Source organism: Crinia signifera, chromosome 12 (genome assembly GCF_055691185.1).
Source record: "Crinia signifera chromosome 12, ASM5569118v1, whole genome shotgun sequence".
Classification (NCBI taxonomy): Eukaryota; Metazoa; Chordata; class Amphibia; order Anura; family Myobatrachidae; genus Crinia; species Crinia signifera.
Genome location: NC_139228.1, coordinates 85,414,276 through 85,440,775, shown reverse-complemented (window position 1 = coordinate 85,440,775; position 26,500 = coordinate 85,414,276). Strand labels below are relative to the sequence as shown.

Below are 26,500 nucleotides of genomic sequence, written 5' to 3'. Positions count from 1 at the left end.
AATTGCGGGAGGGGGTGCCGCGAATTGCTGGAGGGGGGGGGTGTGCGCCACGAATCGCGGGAGGGGGGGTGTGCGCCGCGAACCGCGGGAGGGGGTGTGTGTGTGCTGCGAATCGCGGGGGGTGCCGCGAATCGCGGGAGGGGGGCGCGGGGGGGGGGGGCGCTCACCCGGTGGCTGTGGAGTAGCAGTGTCTTTGCTGGGCAGCACGGGGAGGCAGAGGGTGTCTGGCACTGTGAGCTTTCTGGGCTGGTTCTCTGAGTTAAAAGCTCCACCCAGCGTTACAGACACACTCACACATTTTGAGTGACAGATGTAGCCAAATATATAAGAGATTGCAAGTTTAAAAAAAAAAAAAACTACAAAAAACTTGGACATAAAGCCCTACAATGAGAATCCGCTACTTAGTAATGCAATGTCGTCAATGTAACCGGTCTGCGCATATAAAGAGTCCTCAACTCCCGGCTGGTGGCACTACTTACTGTAGGTCAGAGTAACCACCTCAAAAGGGACCAGGTTAGTTTTTCCAGCCTGTGGTAGTAGTTGCTATTAGTAACGAAGCCTTAAAGTGAAAGACAGTTGTTGGTACTTGCACGTTGCAGTATTATAATAGCATCTCATAGTAACTACTTTGTGGACCTTACTGACCAGAATGTCTACTTGTTTGCAGGGTATATTCCACCATGGAACGTTCTTGCCATTCCAGGTACTTGTTTTAGTCCACAAGGATGGATCTGCTTCTGGGCTGACCGTGCTTCAAAGCAGAAGTTGAATCCGTGGCGCACCTGACTTCTCAGCTCCTCTATTCGGTCTTGTGCCGGCTGGTGGTTTAATGTTGGTGCTTGACACCTACAGAATAACCTGGAGCCTGATCCCTAGAGGAGGGTGTGGGCCCTCAGGTGGTGGGAGTCCCAATGGCAGTGGTGTAACTATACATTTTTCTCCCCCCCTCCAAAGTAGAGTTAATCCCCCCACCCCGCGCCTTACCCCTCCCGCATTCGCCACCGGTCTTGTCTGCGGTCCCGTCCCGGCTCTCCTGGCTCCTGCTGCTAATCAAAAGTGACACTCACAAAATGGCTGCCCCCATACAGCAGACCATTTTTAAGAATGCTAGAGGAGGCCGCCTTTTTTGACTGGAAACGTAATTTATAGTGTTGAGTCTGTGTTGATTGGCTACTGCAGTCAGCTGTTTGGAAACAGTGCTCTGAGTGGTAGATGAGAGTCAGGTGACTAAGACCAACATGGCTGCGGCATACGCTACTGAGGGCCTCCTACAAAATCTGTTATCAGCAGACACAGCGCGACAAGTCCTCCGCACCATCTGAGACAAACTATGTAGTGATAAGAAAGAAGTTTTAATACTCCGAAGTGTGACAAATTCTCCAAACACAATATAGATGAGATGTTGGGAGCAAAGCAGGTGTTAAAATCTAGAGGGAGGAGGCGATAGACAGGTGACATGACCATTAACTACTACAATACATATTACCGTTCCAGGTTCAATTTTACAGCTGAAAAAGGTTCACGGGATTCATTGATTTACCATTTATATTCATAACACATCCATATGTTTAGAGATCAGGACCTGTCCAAACTATGGCCCTCTAGCTGTTGTGACACTACAAATCCCATCATGCCAGGCCACAGTTTTGCTATTAGGGAATGCTAAAACTGTGGCAATGCATGCTGGGATGTGTAGTTTCACAACAGCTGGAGGGCCACAGTTTGGACATGCCTGGTTTAGATGATTGCTTCAATATCCCAATAACTGTAAAATGGTCCCAATTCAGGTTGGTTTGGTAAGCTGCAAACATCGAACATCGCCATTCACAAAGGGGGATACACATGCGCATAATAGACCATGTACAGTCCCCAAAACATCTAGATGGGGCCGAACCAGTGGCGTAACTATAGCCCCGCAGCCCCCGCGGTGGCGGGGAGGCGCTGACGGGGTGTGGGCGCCGGGGAGCTGCGGGACTATTATTAGTTACTAACCGCCTTCTGCTGCCAGCGCCTGTGCCGGTTCCAGCTCTCCAGGCTACTGCTGCAGCGCTAATACAAAAAGAGACACTCGGAAAATGGCTGCCCCCATACTGCAGATAGTTTTTCGTCTACTGTATGGGGGTAGCCATTTTCCAAGTGTCACTTCTCAGTAACAGCAGCAGCCGGGAGAACCAGGCGCAGACGGTCGGGTGCGGCAGGAGGTAAACTCCTCCCCCCCTGCCACCGCACAACAAGCCCCGCACCCCGGCTCCCCTCCGCGCTCCCCGGCTCCCGTACACTGGCAGCACATGTGCGACTGATGTAACGGCCGCACGGGGGTGGCGGGCGGGGGGGATTTGTCTACCCTAGGGGGAGCGCCCCCCTGCATTTTCGGCGGGGGGGCGCAGAATTATTAGTTACGCCACTGGGCCGAACTCGCACAATTGCGAGTCAACCAGAATCACCCCCAATGTTACTTATTACCTAATAACTGTTCGGTGCCAACAGCACAGCTTCGATAACGTTATGTGCCAGCTCTTTGCAGCATCGTTACGCTGTACTGAGATATCATGGTACACGTGAGATTCAGTGATCCGCTGATAGACGGCTTTATGCTGCAGCCTTGTGGTAGTGTCCGGAATATGTGTGTTCCTGCCAACCTGGAAATAGTCAGCGCGCAGCTCATACACTGGGTACAGATTTCTATATATTATATAGTTGTGTGCAAATTGTACACATAGGTTATCTTTCTACAGAAATGTGGGGTAGATGTATGAAGCAGTGATAAGGGAAGAGAAGTGATAAAGTGCCTGGTACTTTATCACCGGCCAATCAGCTCCTGACTGTTCCTTTTTAAACCCAGCCTGTAACTTAACAGTCAGGAGCTGATTGGCCAGTGATACAGTACCAGGCACTTTATCACTTCTCCTCCCTTATCACTGCTTCTTATATCTACCCCAGAATTTGCTGCTTGTTCATACACATGTATACGCAGCATCCTATCTTATGATACAGTCACCACCCATGCAGCAAAAAGATTTGCAGTTCCCAAATTCAAAGACCAGTGTTTTTATGGGGACTTCGGTGAAGTGAGTTACTTAGAGTCTGATCCACATGGCTAAAGGCTCGATCCCCCAGATTTCACGGCCTGATCCGGCTGAATACCTGCGTGATCGCACCAGTGAATGGGCACCTTGACTAAGCAGGATCAGAAGCTGCTTCAAGTCCCATGGTTCCAGGTCACTGCAGGTACGTACCGCCCAACTTTTTGAGGTGCCAACCAGTGATCTGCCATAACGTAGGAGCGTCTGCAGCTGGAAAGGGGGTGGGGGCCACAGTTATGGGGAGTTACACCAGCACAGTACATTAGGTTGTTCACTGCTGGAGAAAGGTTTCTGTCGTTTTCAGGGGTTATCCGCATATATTAATATTCCCACAAATGTATGATGGAGGGGCCGCAGGAGAAACGTCTGATACCTGCTGCAAAGCATTCCAGAGATTGGCGCCTGCAGCTAGAGCCATCTGAAAATGGCGGTGGTCCTGTGTAGCCTATGGGCTACTCACTGCAATCTCAGCTGTCTGAGCCCCCCCTTTCTACAAGCTAGTGTCACAGAAACCTAGGGTTACCACTTTTGTGTTGAGAGATTCCAGGACAGTGGCCCGCCCCTTGACACACCCACAGTCCACCCATTGACCTGCCCCAGCCCTGCCCCTTGACCTGTCTTCTCATGTTTTTGTTTTTTTAAACCTTTGCTTCAATTCTAGTCTTAATTTTGCACACCGGAATGCCACTTACACGTTATGTCACACACTGTATTATACCACACACCATCATGCCTATTACATATTATGCCATATAAGTGCCGCTTACCTACATGTTAATTGATATTGGTTTCTTCCTTGATGCCAGGGCCTTCATGCTCATTGCAATGGGAGAGAGCAAATGCCTGTTGCCAAGGGGGAGTGTAATCAATGCTCATTGCCAAGGGGAGTTTAATTAATGCTTGTTGCCAAGGGGGAATATAATTAATGCTCGTTGCCAAGGGGGAGTTTAAGCAGGCAGCAGACAGCCAGTCAGGCTACCGCCCGGGACATGGGAGATAGCCGCTGGGCGGACCTGGCTACTCGTCGGCTATTTCAAATCTTGCACCAGCTCGTGGTCCGGCAGCCAATCAGGAGCCACCCCTCCTGACTGGCTGCTGAACCGCGAGATTTGAAATAACTGACAAACAGCGCAGCGGCTATCTCCCGTGTCCCGACTCCAGTCCCGGCGCATCTCCTCACCTCACCCTAGTGGCAGCGCGGTTCCCGGACATTGTATAGCCCGGGAACGCCACCCATCCGGACACCCGGCTTAATTACCGGACTGTCCGGAGTAATCCCGAACGGGTGGTAACCCTACAGAAACCCCACCCCGTCACCCTGATTTCTAGTACGCTGTCGTCTGTAGGTAAATTAGAGACTGGGTTAATTAAACAGCGTCCTGCCTCTGTACCAGTGTACACAATAGATACAGTTCCTGGGAGACAGAGCTGCATTTATTAGGTAATGCCATGTTTCTGTGTTTGCCGATCGCACACGTATTTCTGTGCAGAAACATTAAGACAGAGGGAAGGATTATTTTTAGCATCCATGAACCAGGACAAAGCAAAATTATTGATTTAGAGCAGGAGGAGACTGCGTCGCCTTGGAAACAGAGGAATCTATCCAGCCCGAGGGAGCGTTCCTACTAAGAGGACTTATTAACACTTGCAGAACTCTGCTGTACGTTATGTCACACTGCAGGCCTCATCCACTACATGGCGATACCGAAAGCTACATATATGACACAGAGGCAGACTACAGGATAGAGGGAGCGGGGAGGGGGGAGTTCGCGGAGAGCTGAGCAGTGGCTGCACATTCATTTGTATGTGGGTTTTTTTTTAATTCGCCCACCACCCGGCTCCCCCTGCCCGCCTCTCAGCGTCCCCTCGCCGTCTTGCGGCGTCCCTCTGCTGGCTCCTGGGTTCCCTCGACCGGCTCCCAAGTCCCCCTGCCCGATTTATCTTATGTGCGACCTCCGACTCTGAACAGATGTGCACAGGACCGCGCATTGGGTCAGACGGGACGCCAAACACATGAGATTCTGTCCCAATTATAATTTTCTCACTATGGGGTGGCCCTTTATGATGCATACAGTGTGGCCCCGCCTCCATCATAGCACATGTGCATCTCCTCTTTCAGCTTCTTCCAGAGAGGAAAGAACAGAAGTAGGTAAATATGAACCAATCATCTCTTCACTGTCATTTTACTGCCTGTGTTTGTGAGGAGCTGATTGGTTGGTACTCGCCACTTCATCTTGGGTACTCCCAAGCTTTGCTAAATATCTCCCTCAATATACCTATAATAAATGATACAGTCATTTATGTATAATACAGCCTGGTACATTGAGGTCCTGATTCAGAGGTACTAGCAAATGGCGCACAGGGCCTGATTCTGACCGATGTTCATGTGCATTGCTGCTGTGCGGACGCCTTTTGCAACTTGCACAGTCACAAAGGTGTTTGCACTGGGGGGCGGGATGGAGGCAGGCAGTGGGCACTCGCATGGGGAAGCCCTGGGTTTCCTGGGCATTCCCACAAAAACGCTGTGCATCCATGATGGCTCGCTTTGCAGTAAATTTATGTTGTTTAGCGAGCCAACCGGAAACACCCCCACAGTGCGTATATGGTAAGCAGCGCCACCTAGTGGTATCAGCATATTGCTGTTACTGCACCACTCCACTGCGTATATGGTAAGCAGCGCCACCTAGTGGTATCAGCATATTGCTGTTACTGCACCACTCCACTGCGTATATGGTAAGCAGCGCCACCTAGTGGTATCAGCATATTGCTGTTACTGCACCACTCCACTGCGTATATGGATGAAGTTGGGGGATACTGGTACTGCACATACCACCCTTGGTTACTTCATGGAGATGCAGCTCTCAGGAGCTTAGTGGGCATTTCACGTAGTGATGGATGCCATCGATGGAAATAGCGCAACTGGCCATCGATAGTGGCATACTATGCAATGGATGACCATCAATGTTTTTACCTATCAATGGCCATTCATTTTCTTTGACTGATTGGCCTGCAGGCCAATGAAAACATGGGAGCGGGTCTTCATGAGTGTCGGAGGCGGAGCTAGGCTGCGTGTCCTGGCCCCTTGGGGGGGAAAAAATATTTATTTATCCTTGACATCAATGGAGGGAAACCATCCGCATCTCCCCCATCGATGGCAAAAATATTCTACATCGACCAGAAACCATCGATGATTTCAAAACATCGATGGCCATCCCTACTTCCAGGGAGGTTAAAGGGGGTGGCTAAGCAGATGCGGGCCTGTCACAGTCAGAATTTACTAAAGCTTCTAAATACAAAAGGTGATGTTGCCCGTAGCAACCAACCAGATTCTATCTATAATTTTTTATTTGATTTTATTATCTGATTGGTTGCTAGCGGAAACATCACCTCTTTTCATTTTTAGAAGCTTTAGTAAATGTTCCCCATAGACCTCGGGAAGAGTAGGTAAGTCTGCGAATGGCGCGTTCGGTCCCCTGCTGCCCATCTCCCGGGTGAAGCTGGCACACTGGGTGACAAGGACATGATGTGCACTGAATGGCACCACCTTATATCCGCACAATGGCCCTTATTCTGGTTGAGTCGGACGGCTCTGTGTGCGGTCGGACGGCTGATGGTTGGTGTTTGTGCACGTGCAGAGGCGTTTCTGCGCATGTGCGAATGCCTCGCATGTCCGAATACGGCGTGAGGTCCGTGCAGAAAACGATCAAACGGAACCATCTGAGCAGGGGGTGGAGAGGGGCGTGAAGGGCTGTTTGGACTCATTAGCCCAGGAGGCGGGTCCACAGGAGGTGTGCGTGGCCTCGGATGCACTTCTCGCAATAGGACCTTGAGAATATTCACCCACGGGCACACATCCGGCCCATTCTAATGCAAAGCTGTTATAGGACGCTCTGTGTAACACAATGGCCCGTATTCGATGCGGCCGTAGGGTTAAATGGTCGATAACAAGCGACCCTCGCTGTTTAACCCAGCGCTGGCCGCTCACCCTATTCTACGTTCCGGGGGAATCCTCACTGTCAGATGATGGCGAGGATTCCCCCAAACAACGCAGCTAATGCTGTTTTAGCGGCCGCATACGCCGTTTCCCCGTCGCTATAGATACCTAGCGATGGGGAAACGGCGTGTGCAGGGGGTTGAGTACTGACCATGCAAGCTGTGACAGCTCACACAAAGCATTGAATATACCCCAATAAATCCAAATCCACCACAATGCCTGCTCCAACCCCCTCAGGATCACATGGGGCACTAGTGCTAATCACATCAGTAGCAAGCTGGCACCACATTAGTCTGAACTAAATAATATTATACACCATACTTGCCTACATTTGAAAACTAGCTTCAGGGAGATAATAGTTGGTTGTAGAATTTTGCACAGCGCCCCATTCAGGGGGCGTGTCATGCTCCAAACAAAGGGCGTGTCTAGTTCCATATATGGAGAGATTGTGAAAAGAGATTGTGAACGTGGCACCTAGAAGCGTGGCTGTGTACTGCTACATCTGAGGGGAATCTTTTGAAATGACTTATATCCAAATGTAGATGAGCCCCAAAGCAGTTAGTAAGAGATATTATACTTGCTAAAGTGCTGGGAAATGGTGCAGATGATTCAATGTAAATGTATCTGTCTCTAATTCCTTTCTTCCCAAAAAATGTAACCATGTAATGTGGGTTAGGTGACATGAGGGAGATTGCTAGACTAATGAGGGAGAGAGGGAGATTGCTGCTATTTCAGGGAGTCTCCTGCAGAATGCAGGAGGGGAGGTAACTATGATGTAACAGTGTAATGTGGGCTAGGTGACATGAGGGAGATTGCTAGACTAATGAGGGAGAGAGGGAGATTGCTGCTATGTCAGGGAGTCTCCTGCAGAATGAAGGAGGGGAGGTAACTATGATGTAACAGTGTAATGTGGGCTAGGTGACATGAGGGAGATTGCTAGACTAATGAGGGAGAGAGGGAGATTGCTGCTATGTCAGGGAGTCTCCTGCAGAATGCAGGAGGGGAGGTAACTATGATGTAACAGTGTAATGTGGGCTAGGTGACATGAGGGAGATTGCTAGACTAATGAGGGAGAGAGGGAGATTGCTGCTATGTCAGGGAGTCTCCTACAGAATGCAGGAGGGGAGGTAACTATGATGTAACAGTGTAATGTGGGCTAGGTGACATGAGGGAGATTGCTAGACTAATGAGGGAGAGAGGGAGATTGCTGCTATGTCAGGGAGTCTCCTACAGAATGCATTAATAAATTTACCCCCTATAATCAAACTTGATTGGGGAAAAAATTAAATAGAGACGCATTACTGCTGTTCACCACTAGAGGGGGACATTAGATAAATAATTATCTGCCGAAAATAATACTCTTCTATTACAGTGTCTAAACCGCATTCTAACATAATAACACAACAAACTGGGTCTTATAAAGGAGTCTATTATTATAATATGATAAAAGAATTAACTTCAGAAGCAGTGTTGTGACAAGGATATCTTCAGTACTCTAATGCATATCAGATGTGCATGTTATAAAGAAACCCCTCCACCCACAGAAAGATCAGACTAGATATAACTAACATTCAACTACAGGGTGGTCATCTGCCTTGGACCCCCCCCTAAATCCGCCACTGATGGCCACAATGAGGCAATCGTGAAGCCATGTCCATTTCTGCACAAGTATTTCCCGGTAGTGAACTTCAATCTTTTAAGGCACAGAAGTTTGCAACTGGGGCCAGATCACAAGCAGCAGCCAATCGCAGCTCACCGTATCATGAATCCGGCCCACTTATGTGACCTGTCTCTCCTGTGCCTGCTATGGCCAGCTTACCAGGTAAGGCCTTACTAGGGAATACTAAGGGACATACTTGCCTACCCTCCCAGAATGGCTGGGAGGCTCCTGAAAATTGGGGCCCCCAAGAAATGTTAGCAAGCTTCCCGCATGTGTCTGGAACCCCCCCCCCCCCCCATGAGCCACTCAAATCCCTTTGGGAGAGGGAGGAGTTAAAATGAAGCATATAGTATCATTTAGCCACACCCCCTCCTCGTACATCCGCGAATCACGGTATTTCCTGCACTGAGGGTGTGGCTTGATGACAAATACCAATCCCGCCCTCCGAAGTGCAGAAAAAGTAGTTAAATATGCTTTGGGGCCCTTCACATTGCTGGGGCCTGGAACGGCTGTCCCCTTTGACCTCTTTTAGCATAGGTGTCATAGTAATAAGGGTAAATGCACGGTACTCAGCAGTGCCATAGTAATATCCTCATTTACACGTTTTACAGCTTGTGTTTATTATAATCCCCCGCCGCACCACTAGTTTACAGATCATAGCGCCAAGGCCGTCCTGTGCAGCCTACACAAGTACGCCGAAATCTGTTCACTGTCTTTCCTGCTTCCCAAGATACCCAAACACTTTGCATTTATACAAGTGTAATTAGACGCCTCTGATTGGTACCGCTCAGCTCCTGCTGAGCCTAGGACAAACAGAGAATTGCTGGAGAGTTACACAAACATAATATATCCAGTCTAACAGGATCAACACCGTATAATGTGCATCTTCTAATGAGTCAGCACCGGATCTATAATTACTGCAGAGTCATGCCTAGACCTCCCATCTGTATGCATCAGAAATCAGGCTCCCCTGCGTGATGGGAATGTCTCTCAGACTGTAACTGGCTCCCATGACAAACGCAACAACAATATATATATATATATATATATATATATATATATATATATATATATATATATATATATATATATATATATATATATATATATATATATATAACACAGAAGGGAATCCAGGCACTCTCAAACAGAACACAACGACTCCGGTGCCTTTCTGTCCCCACGGCAGGGGAAAGATATAACCAGGATAGGTAGACGGCACTCAGGAGATTTGCATAGAGACTGCACGGCGGCAGATCAGACAATCAAAGAGACAACAGTCAGTCTGTGTCACAGACTGACTGTTGTCTCTTTGATTGTCTGATCTGCCGCCGTGCAGTCTCTATGCAAATCTCCTGAGTGCCGTCTACCTATCCTGGTTATATATATATATATATATATATATATATATATATATATATATATATATATATATATATATATATATATATATATATATATAGAAAGCACTTAACCCCTCGCAGAAAGGATTTGAGCCGGCACACGGTAGTAGGTGAAGAAAAAAAGGGTTTATTGCAATTACATCATTGCACAAAGAGACAGCTGCCGACCTGACAGCTGTTTCAACTGCATGTGAGCAGTTTTCATCAGTATACTTACTGTAACAAGTGTGAGAATTCCTAGGGAATCCAATTATGGTTATAGAACAGCAGAATATACACACATGAAGACTCCTGAATTTTGCGGTCGTTCCCCTCACCCCTGGAAAAGTGGGTACTCCTCCCACATTCCTACTAAAGCGTTCAGAATGGGGAGACAACTACTTAAAACTCTGAGCAGAGGGGGCAGAGCTAAAAGATGTGTATTTGCATCATTAGCCACACCCCTTCAGCATAGACCCACGAATTGTGGAATTTTGCCAGGATGGGGGTGGGGCTTACTGATGTCTCAACCATGCCCAAAAGCACCCATAATTCATTGCCTCTCAAGGCTTCTCCCTGGGTATACGGTCACTAGGTCTACAAGGGGAAGGTCAACAAGCCTTGGGTGGACCACTGAAGGTCGACATGGGGTTAGATCGATAGGGTCATTAGGTCGTCACAAGCATTAGGTCGACTTGAGTAAGGTCCACAGTCAAAAGATTGACATGGGGTTTATCACTTTTTTTTTTGAGCGGACATGTGCCGACAGGCCGTATTTCATGCATCATACCATCTACTAGGGTGTGGAGGGAGAATAAAATACCGCGCCTGAAGCATGGAGGGCAGCGAACCATGCAAGGGTATGCGGTGCTACGTTACGGTGTCCACGTCGACTGTGTGAAAAACCCCATGTTGACCTTTTGACTGTTGACATTCCCCATGTCCACCTAATGCTTGTATAATCCAATGTCGACATTCAGTCATGTCAAGCTTCAGGCATGTTGACCTTCAGTGGTCGACTTAATGACTGTCGACTTTGCTATTGTCGACCCTATGATCCATACTTTCTCCTAGAGAGGAACACTCAAAAGCAGGTAAGTATGACACACACACACACATACTGTACACTGGTACCAATTAGCATATAGCCATTGTTACCCAATCAGGAGTTGTATATTACAATGAGAACATACTTCAGGCAATGTACTGGAACAGGGCCACGTTGTAATGAGGTTAACTAGAAGTTCTATGAAGCCAGTATGAGCGAACATTTCAGACACTCATGCGTGTGATTTATTATGCAGATTGTGCTGGGCTTCCAGTTGTCATTATCGCTCTCAGTGTCCAAGTCTTATAGACAGAAGGCCTGCAGCCAAGCCTGACAGGCAGAACCATACCCAGAGCCAAGTCTGACGGGCAGAGCCATACCCGGAGCCAAGTCTGACGGGCAGAGCCATACCCGGAGCCAAGCCTGACGGGCAGAACCATACGCGGAGCCAAGCCTGACGGGCAGAGCCATACCCGGAGCCAAGCCTGGTGGGCAGAGCCATACCCGGAGCCAAGCCTGATGGGCAGAGCCATACCCGGAGCCAAGCCTGATGGGCAGAACCATACCCGGAGCCAATGCTGATGGGGCAGAACCATACCAGAAGCCAATTCTGATGGAGTAGAACCATACCCGGAGCCAAGTCTGACAGGCAGAACCATACCCGGAGCCAAGTCTGACGGGCAGAACCATACCTGGAGCCAAGTCTGACGGGCAGAACCATACCTGGAGCCAAGTCTAAGGGGCAGAACCATACCCGGAGCCAAGTCTGATGGGCAGAACCATACCCGGAGCCAAGTCTGATGGGTAGAACCATACCCGGAGCCAAGTCTGATGTGCAGAACCATACCCGGAGCCAAGCCTGACGGGCAGAACCATACCCGGAGCCAATGCTGATGGGGCAGAACCATACCAGAAGCCAATTCTGATGGAGTAGAACCATACCCGGAGCCAAGTCTGACAGGCAGAACCATACCCAGAGCCAAGTCTGACGGGCAGAACCATACCCAAAGCCAAGTCTGACAGGCAGAACCATACCCGGAGCCAAGTCTGACGGGCAGAACCATACCCAAAGCCAAGTCTGACGGGCAGAACCATACCTGGAGCCAAGTCTAAGGGGCAGAACCATACCCGGAGCCAAGTCTGATAGGCAGAACCATACCCAGAGCCAAGTCTGATAGGCAGAACCATACCCGGAGCCAAGTCTGATGGGTAGAACCATACCCGGAGCCAAGTCTGATGTGCAGAACCATACCCGGAGCCAAGTCTGATGGGTAGAACCATACCCGGAGCCAAGTCTGATGTGCAGAACCATACCCGGATCCAAGTGTGATGGGCAGAACTATACCCAGAGCTTAGTCTAACGGGCAGAACCATACCCGGATCCAAGTCTGATGGGCAGAACCATACCCGGATCCAAGTCTGATGGGCAGATTTATACCCGGAGCTTAGTCTGACGGGCAGAACAATACCTGAGCCAAGGCTGACAGGCAGAACAATACCTGGAGCCAAGTCTGAGGGGCAGAACCATACCCGAAGCCAAGTCTGACAGGCAGAACCATACCGGGAGCCAAGTCTGATGGGGTAGAACCATACCGGGAGCCAAGGCTGACAGGCAGGACTTACACAGATCCAAGTCTGATGGGCAGAACTATACCCAGATCCAAGTCTGATGGGCAGAACTATACCTGGAGCCAAGTCTGACAGGCAGAACCATACCAGAAGCCAAGTCTGATGGGGTAGAACCATACCGGGAGCCAAGTCTGATGGGCAGAACCATACCCGGATCCAAGTCTGATGGGCAGAACCATAAACTGAGCCAAGTCTGACGGGCAGAACCATACCTGGAGCCAAGTCTGATGGGCAGAACCATACCCGGAGCCAAGTCTGACGGGCAGAACCATACCCGGATCCAAGTCTGACGGGCAGAACCATACCCGGAGCCAAGTCTGATGGGCAGAACCATACCCGGAGCCAAGTCTGACGGGCAGAACCATACCCGGATCCAAGTGTGATGGGCAGAACTATACCCAGAGCTTAGTCTAACGGGCAGAACCATACCCAGATCCAAGTCTGATGGGCAGAACCATACCCGGATCCAAGTCTGATGGGCAGAACTATACCCGGAGCTTAGTCTGACGGGCAGAACAATACCTGAGCCAAGGCTGACAGGCAGAACAATACCTGGAGCCAAGTCTGAGGGGCAGAACCATACCCGAAGCCAAGTCTGACAGGCAGAACCATACCGGGAGCCAAGTCTGATGGGGTAGAACCATATCGGGAGCCAAGGCTGACAGGCAGGACTTACACAGATCCAAGTCTGATGGGCAGAACTATACCCGGATCCAAGTCTGATGGGCAGAACTATACCTGGAGCTTAGTCTGAAGGGCAGAACTATACCCGGAGCTTAGTCTGAAGGGCAGAACCATACTTGAAGCATAGTCTAAGGGGAAAAATCATACCTGTAGCCAAGTCTTATAGGCAGAACCATACTTGGAGCCAAGACTAATAGCCAATTCAACACCTGGACTCAAGCCTGAAATATTGGGCATCAAAGACCATCTTAACATCATAGTAGGCCCTAAACAGCGCAATGCACTGGGCCCTACACACTCGCATTAGTGGGACTACATAACATACCCCTTCTACAGTCCTATGCGATCTCTGCACATGCTTCCGTACAGTGTATGGCTGTCAGTACTCTGACTGGTGATATCTCCAGCCACCCACCAATCACTGTACGGAAACAAGGTCAGGGACATTATGATTTTTTAAAATTGGTTCCCATTAATGGGTTGCTAGGGGGCCCAATGCGTTGCTTTGCCCAGGGTCTACAAAGCTGTTAAGACGGCCCTTGCCTTACTACAAATGGGTGAAATTTACTAAAATGGGAATCATCATGTGATTTTGCTATGGTCAACCAATTAGATCCTGTCTATTATCTTCGTGAGGGTGCTAAATAAGTAGTAGAATCTGATTGGTTGCCCATAGCAACATCCCACGTGAAGTAGAATTCCCATCTTAGTAAATTTTCCCCGGGATGTCTAGGAAGACAGGAGGCCGGCGTGATCCCCTACAGCTAATTCATGCCTTGTGCTCTACTTAGTAAATGCCGGTGATGTTCCTCATGTGCTTGGTTATTCTTAGAAGCCAAATACATTTATTATTCAGCTCAAATATATTCCTGCGACGTCCGAGTTATGGCAGAACATAAATGGCTAAATCGAATCACAGTATCACATCCAATAATAGTAAGCAATGTAACAGCTAAAAATATGCGCATAAGAAAAACCAAGCAAACAAAACACTGCTTAATAACGGAAGATGTACAACATAAATCACGATCTATAAATATCTACAAAGCGGTTTTATGGCTTTCCCTTTAAATATAAATGAAAAGTATGACACAGGAAAACACGCATTGCAGCAAAATATATTAATGATCGTGACATAGAAAACAGTGAAATCATGTACTGTAATGGTTCGGGTCAGCGTGATGATGCCAGAAAGATTTATTAGTCAATTAGCAATACTCAAAAATGCAGCTTATATAGACTGCGCTGAAAGCGACAGAAACATCAGCATTTACAGGAAGCTTCCTGCTCGTTAACTGCCACCCGATTACCCATGCCAAGGTGTAGGGGCACATGGGACGCACGCGCAGCGATGAACACTTCACTTCCTGCTATTGTTGGAGCAACTCGCCGATGGCACATCTAGGAGAACGAAGATTCCTTATTGCAACTAACTGCGGTGATAAGGAACCTTTATTTTGGGGGTGCTCGCTGCAAATGATAATAAATAAAACTCTGATGGGCCTACACACAGGGTGATTTCAGGGCAATTTTTAAAGGCCCCCATAAGGACAAGTCGGACCAGTTTGCCCTTGAAAGCCCCCGGCAGCTCGCTTACAATTTGGCACCTGATGTGCCAAATTACATGGAATAAATCGCATGCAATTTATCCCCAGGGAGCTGGCAGTGGCGGGCAGCAGGGGGTCCATGTGGCGCGGGGCAGCCAGTGGGGTCCCTGCGGCGCTGGGCAGTCAGTCAGCTGGGTCCGTGCGGAGGCTGGTGGGAAGCGTCTGCTGAATGTGAACACATGTTTTGAAAAGACTGGCTGCCTGTTTATTGGCTGAGAGAGATTGTCTGAGAGAATTCTCTCAGCCAATCAGCGGCCTCCCATCTGATTCGCTGAATGAATTCTCTCAGCCAATCAGCATTCGGCCAATCTTTTCAAAATAGGTTTTCATATTCAGCAGCCGCTTCTCTCCCCGCCACCCAGCGGGAAATATCACAACTTAGTTCCCAGCCGCCGCAAGGACCCCGCTGCCCGCCCCACATAGGTGTGTGCCAGCGGTGCTTCACCCACGATGTGCAGGTGATCGGTCCGATCTGATAAATTTAATGTGCAGCCTGTCCGACCTCTCTACTCCCGTGCGCATCGGGTCAGAGGGGATGTCAAACACATCCGATTTGGGCTGATTTCTCTGCCCGATCCGTCGTTATTGGGTGAAATCGGCCCAAATCGGACAAGTGTATGGGCACCTTAAGCAATCTCACTAGATCGCTCAGTAATTGCCCCTACATCACCCCGTGTGTAGGGGCCATAGCGCCAGAGATGCGCGGCCCTCGCATCGCTATCGCCTGTAGATTAATATCCAGCATGCTGGATGAATCGAGTTAATCGCAGGTCACGCTCAGCACACAGCGCTGACACATTGCTGTGTGCTGAGCCATCAGAACGCTCAGCAGTGGCTCCATGTTGTGTAGGCCTCTTCAGGGTTTTCTTTTCATCAAATCAAAGCTTCGGCCAATGTTTTGGGAAAAATGACAGGAGCTGATTAGTTGATACCGATATCTCTCAGGGATAGATATACTAAGGGGCGTATTCAATCTTGGCCGAGTTTTTCACCAGGTGCAAAAAGGCAAAGATTCGCGTTTCAGTATTCAATCACATTTTTTTAGTACATTTCGCCCATGGCCAAAAATGGCCACAAAAATGGATGAAAACAGCCACAAATTAGCCCAAACCACATGAATTTGCGGCAATTTTGCCGATCCCTGCATTTGTCACTGATGCTGGATTTTTCGCCAACGCGAAACATCATCACTGCGATTGAACTGGGTGAATCGAATTCACAGTTGGGAGCTTTGCTACAGTATATTTGTGTGTGTGAAGCAGATTTACAGGGGCAGCATTTTCCTGCAAGCTCTGTCCCTGCATGCAGCCATTCATGCAGAGTTTGTCCCTGCATGCAGCCATGCATACATGCAGCCATTCATGCAGTTGTTTACATCCTGCGGCTCCTCCTCCCGAAATGCCGCTATTGGCTCGGCTTCTGATTGGTCGCTAGGCACTGCTATGCGACCAATAGCGGCATTCGGGAGGAGGAGCCGCAGGATGTAAACAAACATCCTGCGGCTCCTCCTGACTGTTCGACATCGGGTATTAGGATATCACATCCTATACTGTACGCATCGAAGATGCAGATAGTGATAAATAAGCCCCAAGGGGACCAATCAGGACCAGGGTAGTGAATTACTGCCTGCATATGTTTTGGCATTTAGTCTTTTTAAAACTACATAGATCTTGGCCTTTTCAATCCCGGCCGTATTCTCCGATAGTCGGAAATATCGGCTAGGCCCTATTCAATCCCTGTAATCTTACAGTATAGCATTGTGGTAGAAAACAGAAGAGGGAATTACCTTTCTTCTTACTGAGCCAGGCCACCGCAGTTGGACTCCCTGCGCTCGGCTTCCCAGAAAGCCTGCTGTGGTAAGCTGCCGATTCTGCGCCTTTGCGCTGTTGAAGCGCTTCATCTTTCTTGATCAGGAACTCTGCTCGTCCTTCCGCCAGGTAAGAGCTTTTTAAATAGGCAGCTGATTCCGCCAGGTTCTCCATGTTGAGCTTCCTTTCCGTAGAGCTACAAGAGTCGAAGTCTGACGCATCGAAACTCTCCGTTCTTGAACTGTTTTCTTCTTCGATAATGTCCATCATCGGTTTCATCATAGGCGAGTCTTGGTCCCTCTTCGGACTTTCCTCAGAAGCCGAGGATCCGTCGCATGACTCGATAATGAGCTCACTGTCCAGTTCGGCTTCGCGCTCCTCCCTGAGTATACTGTACTGTATGGACGGGGAGGCCGGTGACGGCGGAGGGCCGCTGGCGTGACTGAATGTCATGTAGGCAGACTGCATGGCCTCTTCTCCTGCCAGCTGGTCTTCAGAAACAAGCTCTATTTCAGAGTCACCAGATTCCGTGCTGGAAGCCTCGTTATCTAGGGAAGACGGGACAGCTGGTAGCACAGGCATGTTTTTATAATCCGGTTTTTCGGAAGAAACACTGTGAGGTTTCTGCTCGTCTGCCGCTTCATAAGAAAAGCCTTTTGTAGCTTCTTTCGCCTTCATGGCGCTGATAAGTTCATCCTCAGATATCCGGAATTTGCTCGGCTTCTCTGAGCCAGATGGTCCTGTACATCCATCTGGAGAAACAACAACAGTAATAACATGGTAAGGAAAATCTACCTCAAACAGACGCGCACTATAAATACAGATATATCATTAAACAACACCTGGTCCGGCAAATATTTTTAGGTTGGAGTGAAATTTATAACGAAACCCCAATAGCTTACACAAAGGCGGTCATTCTGGTTAATTCGTTCGCATGCAAATTCGCACACAGCGCATTTTCTTGCACAGTACTCATGCGTATCGTTCACAGTGCATGCTCGCACCCTTGGGAACAGAAATACACTTGCGAACGAGCTCTACCAATGTAGGCATGATGTGTGCGTTTCTGTGGGCGCGGCCTTGAAAGTGAGCAGAAATGGGCAGAATCTAGGGCGTAGACAAGAGTAATAATACAGAACATTAGGATGAATAAAAAGGTTCGCTTGCCAATTTTCACACCTATTTTGACAAATTCACTTGGCACTCAAAGGGTTAAACAACCTTAAAACACACACACAAAAAAATACATCTATAATTTATCTCGTCACAAGCAAAAATAGCATCTGTACTACTTACACACTGGGACAGGACTCAGAAGGACTCTGTGTGGGTGTTTTTCTCATTAGACAGAGGACCCAGACAAACAGGTGGGGAGGAGGAAAATCTGGGATCCCTGTGTCACTTAAGGCCCCCATACACTTATACGATTTGGTCTGAAATCAGATCTGTTGGACACCTCTTCCGACCCGTTGCGCGGTCCCGTGCGCATCGGGTCGGACCCTACAGACTGAACCTGCTGCAGGTTCAATCTGTCGGATCGGACCCATCAGCGGCACATCACGGGTGTTTTTTTAGCATCCACAATGTATCCGGTCCGATTTTGAGGTGTGTGCCAGCTCTCAGCCAATCAGAGGCCAGCCAGTCATTTGACACTGCTCCTCACCCGCCCCACTACTCCACACCGCCCGCTGCAGCTCCCCAGTTACACGTGATAAACACCCTTCACCTCCGCCCCAAAAGCTAGTTACCATACACTGAATTATTTAAATGAATACAACGAATCGGAGACTGGCATCTAACAGAGACTACAGCAGGTGGTAGACATTCTAAATCTATCCACAAGTGCACACAGCGGCCAATCAGATTGTAGCCACAGTATCCATTTCTAAAATGTACTCAAAATAGATAGCTGGTTGCCATGGACAACATATTCACATTTCCTTTAAACGTTTTGTTACGTCTACTCCAACATAAATGAAGAAAACCCACTGTACTGAAAGGATTATGAGAAGCAGAGAAGTTCAATCCAATGAGGAGGAGGAGGAGATGATGAATTTAGTTTTTTTTCTTCTTCATTTTCTTAGGTTTAATTGGCAAGTTTGTAATTTCTTATTAATGCTACCAAGGGCATTTGGGGGCGTCTGGTGTGCGTCGTGGCGCCGGGCATCGCTTAACCGTTCGCGAGGAAGTGAGTGTATGCGAGTGGGTCTGAATTAAGCCACTAGTAACAACACTGCACATTAATGTACACATCTGACTTTTTATTTATTTACAATTTCTTATATAGCGCAGCAGATTCCGATGCGCTTTACAATTGTGGGTGCAGCGGACCAGCTTTGGCACAGATAGTGCAACTGGTACCCCACAGTGGTGAAGGAACACCTACCTGATGAAGGTTTGCAACCTACCTTTGGGTAAACAGACAGACTATTGTGATGGAGCCTTGGACATTAAGGTGACTGTGTGAACTTTCAGTACCAACCAGAAATCTGGAGGAACTGTCCAGGCTGGAGCCAAAGCCCCCCAGCTAGCCCCCTTCTGACCCAAGCCAAATCGTTGGGACATGGGGCTCTGGTTTCCCGCTTGAATGGGAGGGGGGGGGGGGGGAGTGTGGCCGCAGACCCCGGCACACATGTGTATTGGCTGCCATGGCACTGAAGGAGTTAAGCCATACACTGGATACTAGATGGTTTATAGCCGTATCAAACATTTAAATAATATAAATAAGTGTTCTGGAATAATTCCATAATAAATAAATAAATACACCAACATAATAGAACCAGTGCTGCACTTTCTGAGCACACATTCTCCCACCTCATGGTAAAGCTCCTGTCTCTTCTTCCTGGTAGCTGCTGATTGAGGGCTCAGATCCACACAGACAGTAAATGTGTTAGAAGAAGCTGGTACACTGGGCATGTGCAGCAGCTCTGCTCTGTCCCTTACACTGCATGGCGCGGTGGCAGCTCTACTGGTCATATTATATACCAGTGCTATTGATGTCATACCAGAGACGTAACTAGAACTGTGTGGGCCCCATAGCAAACTATTGCTATGGGCCCCCCACCCCCATTATCAAGAAAGAGAGAGAAAGTCATGGGAAGACAGCAGGGGAGCGAGAGGGGGAAGGGGAGAGACAGCAGGGATAAGAGAGGGGGAAGGGGAGAGACAGCAAGGGAGAGAGAGGGGGAAGGGGAGAGACAGCAGGGGAGAGAGAGGGGGAAGGCGAGAGACAGCGGGGAGAGAGAGGGGGAAGGGGAGAGACAGCAGGGAAGAGAGAGGGGGAAGGGTAGCGAGAGGGGGAAGGGGAGAGAGCAGGGGAGAGAGAGGGGGAAGGGGAGAGAGAGGGGGAAGGGGAGAGACAGCAGGTAAGAGAGAAGGGGAGAGAGAGCAGGGAAGAAAAAAGGAATGAGAAAAGGCGATGGGGAGAGAGCAATAAAGATGAAAGGGACAGAGTGGGATAGAACAAGGAGAGAGAGTTGGGAAGAGTTAGAGGGAGTGAGGGGTGAGGTGTGCCATCTGCCATGTCTCCTGTGTGCAGAGGCTCCTGAATGTGCGCCGGGTGTCCTGTGGGGAGGGAGTGAGGTGAGGAGGGGAAAAAGAGGGGTGAGGCAGTGAAAGGATTGTGACAGGCATATTTCCCCCTCTTACCGGCCATCAGGCTCCGGCAGTGAAGCTTCTCTTGCCCGGCCCCTGCTTTTTCCTGTGACAAGTCTCAGCTGCCGTTCATCTGTGCCCCGTCTCCTGTGCGCCGGGTGTCTGTGCACAGTGTTTCCTGCTCAGGCATCGCAGGCAGCCGCCAATCTCCTTCTCCTGTGCCCTAGGTGCGTGTCCTTTGCGCATGGGCTTCAGCCTCCTGCAAAGGGCTCAGGCAGGCAGCCACTGAATATCAGTGAGCAGGATGTCCTGTGGGCAGGGCATGGATTCCTGCAAGCAGTCTGCCGATCTCCTGTGTCTGGTTCCCAAGAGCGGACAGCGGAGCAGCATTTACCGGCATAATAGTATGTGAAAAAAAATAAAAGGGTGCAGGGGATAGCCTGCTGGGCCTTCGGGCCCCCCAAAGGACCGGGCCCCGTAGAAGCTGCATCCCCTGCACCCATGGTAGTTACGCCACTGTGTCATACTGTAATTTTAGCCACTTGCCAAGAGGAGTGGGTTTTAGCAATATCGGAAACCCCTCACCAGGGGAGCTGACAGGTCACCCAGGCCCAAGTAAAATGGAGGGGGCACGGTTCTGGGAGTTGCCGTGAAAAAAAACATGTGATTTGTGTGAGGTGCGGGATCCTCCTCCCACACATACACAGAGGGAGAGAGATGACACACAGCCGCTGCAGCGTTCTCTCCCCCCAGCTCAGCACCTTGTAATGTGAATCAGCTTTTGAGTTCTCTACATTGTGAGGTCTGGCAGCTGTTCTGAATAGTGGTGTTGGACAGGACCTTCAAGTTAATTTAAGGCTGCATAATATCCATAATTAATAGCAATCAGTAGACACGACGTAATGGAGTCAGAAAAAAAAACCCAGTAATTCCTCCGAGGTATAGAATAATCTATGGTGGGAAACGTAATTCTGATACTAAAGCAAAGTGTATCACAGATAGAGGACAAGGTCGTATGGACTTGGTTCCACCCCTATCACCACTCTGTCCAATCACAATGCACGGCCTCTGGAACTTTGCTTCAATGTCTCCACAGCACTCAGCAAGCGATAAATAATTAAACTCCTGCTACAGCCGATTGCATTGTGTAGTGACCGCAGTTACCAGCCTCTGTTTCCCATCACAACTAATTCATCTTCCGGTCATGTCTCCATCACTATCCCACATGCATGTCAGCCTCCCATCAGGGCCATCTCAACAGCAGTGTGGGCCCCTGGGCAAAGCAATGCACTGGGGCCCTTACCCATTCTCCCCTCCTAGGGGTGGGGGGTGCTATCAGCAGCAGCTTTGATGTCCCACTGGTGGCAGGGGGTGCTCTATCTTCCACTCAACATGTAGGACCTGGAGCAGTAACTTCTGCTAATTACTCCTTTACTGCACAGGTGGTGGGAGGGTGAACACTAACGTGTGGAAGGGGGCACTGAGCTGAATGAAGGGTCCCTTGTAAATGACTTCCAGGTAGGCAGGGGGTGTTTTATACGCAGGGGAGGGTTGGATAATGGAGTGGGCTTTATATCCGTCATTTTCCGGTGGAAGGGCAGCTTGTTTGACTGCAGATATCGCCATTATCTGGAAATAGATTTCTTAGCCTTCAATAGTATAAAAACCTAGAGTCCCAACTTTCAGGAGGTGCTGGGAACTTGGGGATCAGTGATCAGGAGCCAGAGCAATCCATTAACAAAAATATAAAACTGTACACCAGACGTTTGGAGCTAGAGCAGGGACCGACTGCTGGGAGGGTGATATCTCTGGTTCTGGGCATGATAGAGACAAGCCGCTAGTGTTGGCAGAAAGAGGAGAGTCCCAGCTTTTGGAATATACTCTCAGAAAAACTCTAAGTTAGAGAGAACCTGAGAAATATGACTGGGAATTGCAATTAACAGGTCGGATGTGGACTGCTGCTTTGAAGTTCCGGCATTCAGCGTTTGGTGACTCGCAAAGCCGAAAATCAACCAGTATCAACCAGAATCACCTCCGTTGTGTCGGAGGGACAGATCCTCTGCTCACTTAGTTTACAGCCACATACACCGGTGGCTTTTAGTTAATCCATCTTTCCAGTCTGTTAAACCATCTGCTCTCCTCTTCCTCCCGGGACACAACCCCTCTGCTGTGATCTTTCATCTCCTTGTGTTTACCCATGTACTCCTACTTCCTTCCTCCTCTCTTTCACAATTTGGTAAACCCCTCTGGAGACTACCAACATGAGCCACCTGTGCTGCCCAAGTAGATACCTTGCTCTTCTTAAAAGCAAACCCAAAAACAAACAAGGCATTTTTTGTGTGCGGTTCTCACCCCAACAGTCAACAAATAGGGGTTTTAGCGTTTACCGACTTCACTGGGCTGTTCAAAATCTCACCAATCAGGAGCAGTCGGTTATTAGCGATTGGCTGCGTGGTGTAGTAGACCGTTCCTGGTTGGCTGACCACTAGTAACTACACAAGAAACCCAGAGAAGAACTCACTTTGCACTGAGGAGAGCTTGTGAGTTGCCCATCTCATTGACAGTATATGGTGTTTTCCTAAGACCTATATGAATTACGTTGGACAAAGAGAAGAGGATTTCAGATAACCATTTATTACGGACACATCCTTGGGAAACAAATATGGTGTCAACAGTAGGTCTATTAATATATCCACTTGTGGTTACTGATTGACCTCACATGAATTCTACTCTCCCTGACACACCAGGGTTCATTTGGAAAGGGGGAGGTGGAGGAGCATTGTGTTTGCAGTACCAAACCAGACTACATAGACGCACAGATCTTCGCTTATATCAAAATATTTCGCAACCCGACCTCTTCACAAAATCTACGTCTCTCCAGGAGTTTCTTATGGAATGCCCTCCCATGCACAATAAGAGTCTACTCTAGTCTCCAAACCTTCAAGCGTTCCCTGAAAACACACCTTTTCAAGCAACTTATCAAATTCCAGAACCACCCACATAACCTTCATAAACCTTCCTATCCAATCACTACCCCAATTGTACAGTCCATATATATATTCAGGTACTTTCTCTCTCACTTTCCCATCCTCCTGACTCCTGGCCAACATTTCTGGGTCACCGAATCATACGTCCCCCAAAAACCCTTGGACTTTTATGCAATAGATATTACCTATCCTGTATCCAGGTCAACCAATTAGGGGGTGCTGTGGGTACAGCTGTCCTGGGCCCCCCGGCCTCTTGAAGGCAGCTCATTTTGCCCACCGCAACTCCCCCGACTGCCACCACTGCGCTCAGTTTTCTGAACAAAGCAGGTCCCGGAGCGCAGGCTTCTTCAACCCAGGATGCCAGCGGCCAATTAAAATGATGCACCGGCTTTTGAGCCAATCAGAGCTTGTGTACCGGCATCCAATCAGAGTGGCTCTGATTGGCTCACCAGCCGGTGCTGTATATAAATTGGCTGCCGGCATCCTGAGTTGAAGAAGCCTTCACTCCGGGAAGTAGTAGTTCAGCAGTAGAGGAGATGAAGGAGCCAGATTTTGGTAAGTCAAGTGAGGAGGAGGAGGAGGAGGGGGGGGGGGGGGGGGGGCGGACTGGAAAGGAGTCCCGGGCCCCAAAATTCCTGAAGGCATCCTGAAGATAAGAGCGGAAGAAATCCATACAGAGAAAACAAGGGATAGGAGACCGCTCACCTGTATCTGTGGATGGTGGAGTGATAGACTCGGGACTGTCATCATCTTCTGGTTCTGAAACCATTAATGTTGGAACAGTGTCAGACCTGGGCTTTAATCCTACATCAGACAGATCCTGGCTGCTTTCAATAAAGTCCCTTTCTATGGAGGAGTCTGTCCCGGTGAGGGTGATCTTTACTGGGGATGTTTTAGTATTTCTGGTCGCGATGTTACTATACAACCCCATGTGGTCACCTTGATCCTCCATGTATGGTGCAAAGGAGAGGTCTTCATACACTTGGTCGTTATATGGGTCCTTTGGACAAGTCTTTGTGGCACCATCATGCATACGTCCTTTGGCAGAAAACTCATACCCAAACGGGTTAACCTTTCCCTCATTAACCTCTGGCTCTGGCGACTGTTGCGGTTTAATATCTGGAGACCTGCGGATGTCAATATATTTGCACGCTTCTAGTTTATCATCTTCCATTGGGTCCGACAATGGTTTGATCACATCCTTACTCTCTGCAGGTGTCATCTCAATGCCCGAATCAGAACTAAACAAGCCGCGAGACTCAAATATTGGCATGTCTTGAGAGTGGTAGCCGAAGCAGAGCTCTTTGTTGTCCAAGCGTGAGCCGCTATCTTCCTTCTTCAGGATCCCGGTGAAATAAGAAGAGTCAGGCTGGGACATATATCGCTCCTCTGACATCAGAGAGGTGTAACACGCTCCATCGCCACCTGCTGGTGACTTCTTGGAGGTCGCGTAATCTGTAGTGGAAACATACAACGAAAACAACATGGTTATTATAACTGGCAGTTGTTGCAATGTTACAATATACACTGGGAATAAATGAATTCAATCTACTGAATTTGTTAATGTGGATATGAAAGTCTCCTCTCGTGTGTAGTACACTACTCTCATGAAGAGATTTAACATCAATCATTTCATCAAATTGAAGATAGTAATAGCATAATGTTTTCAGAGTAGTTGCAATTTTCAAGCATTATATTTTATATTGACTAGTCACAAAGCTTCTTTTTTTACCAAATGGACAAAACCATGCTGCACTGCAGGTGGGGCAGATGTAACATGTGCAGAGAGAGAGTTAGATTTGGTTGGGGTTGTGTTCAAACTGAAATCTAAATTGCATTGTAAAAATAAAGCAGCCAGTATGTACCCTGAACAGAAACAAAATAACTCCCCCAAATCAAAATCTCTCTGAACATGTTACCTCTGCCCCACCTGCAGTGCAGCTTGGTTTTGTCCATTTGCTAAAAAAGCAGCTTTGTGATCAGGCCTCGAGAAACCTACAAAGAGTGGGGCTGATTCAGAGGGATCTGTACATAGATGCAAATGGGGTGTTTTAGCATACAGCAGATGCACATATGCAAATATCATCATCCTATTCTGTACTTGGTCATTTTGGGGTAGCAACCAGGTGATTGTGAGTGGTGCATACAGGGAATGGCAGCTGGTTCTGACAAATCTCTTGCACCTAGTATGTGGGGGATACGTTCATTGGGTCACTAGCAAGTTGTTAGACAGTCATTAGGTCGACATGTGTCTAGGTCGACATGCAGGAAGGTCAACATGAGTCTAGGTTGACAGGGTCATTAGGTCGACAGGGTCATTAGTTCAATATGGGTTAGGTTGACAGTCAAAAGGTCGACATGGGGGTTTTCACTGTTTTTTGTGCCGACAGGCGATATTTCATGCCCTACCATCCACTAGGGTGTGGTGGGAGAATAAAATAGTGTGCCGTGCCCAAAGCATGTAGAGCGCAGCGAGCCATGCAAGGGGAAGCGGTGCATGTAACCTGTGTCCATGTCGACTGTGTTGACATTTGGGTAAAAACAAAAAAAGTGAAAAACCCCATGTCAACCTTTTGACTGTCCACCTAACCCATTTCGGCCTAATGACCCTGTTGACCTAACCCATGTCGATCTTCCTGCATGTTGACCTAGACACATGTCGACTTGGTGTCGACATAATGACTGTCTAACAACTTGCTGGTGACCAACTGATCCACACCTGTATGTGGATGGTGACACCAATGGTAACAGTTGTGTAAATCAAAGGACAGAACAGGGTTCTGCTTGTAGATGTGCATCCTCCCACGTCAGCCCTACAGAATCTCCCATTATCAGCCAATCCATCTTTGGGTGTGACTCAGAATTGGGTGCGGTAGAACGGATTTACAAATCTCTAAGTAGACAGTTAATAGGATCGGCAACATCTTAAGGCCCCCATACACTAGGGCGACTTGTCCTTAGGACAAGTCGCCCCCGACTTCCCCCTGAGCTTCCCCGGCTGCTCCCCGGGGGAGCTTGATTAGA

General features: G+C 48.6%; 1 protein-coding gene across 1 annotated transcript in view; it reads right to left on the bottom strand.

Annotated features, from left to right (window-relative positions):
- Window positions 1-26,500, bottom strand: part of RTN1 (reticulon 1) — a 162,270-nt gene that overhangs the window by 56,216 nt on the left and 79,554 nt on the right. The window contains exons 2-3 of the mRNA XM_083167273.1: window positions 24,182-24,931; window positions 16,874-17,647 (exon numbers count right to left, since the gene is read on the bottom strand). Coding sequence (XP_083023399.1) covers window positions 16,874-17,647; window positions 24,182-24,931 — 1,524 coding nt within the window. The remainder of the gene's footprint in view (window positions 1-16,873; window positions 17,648-24,181; window positions 24,932-26,500) is intronic.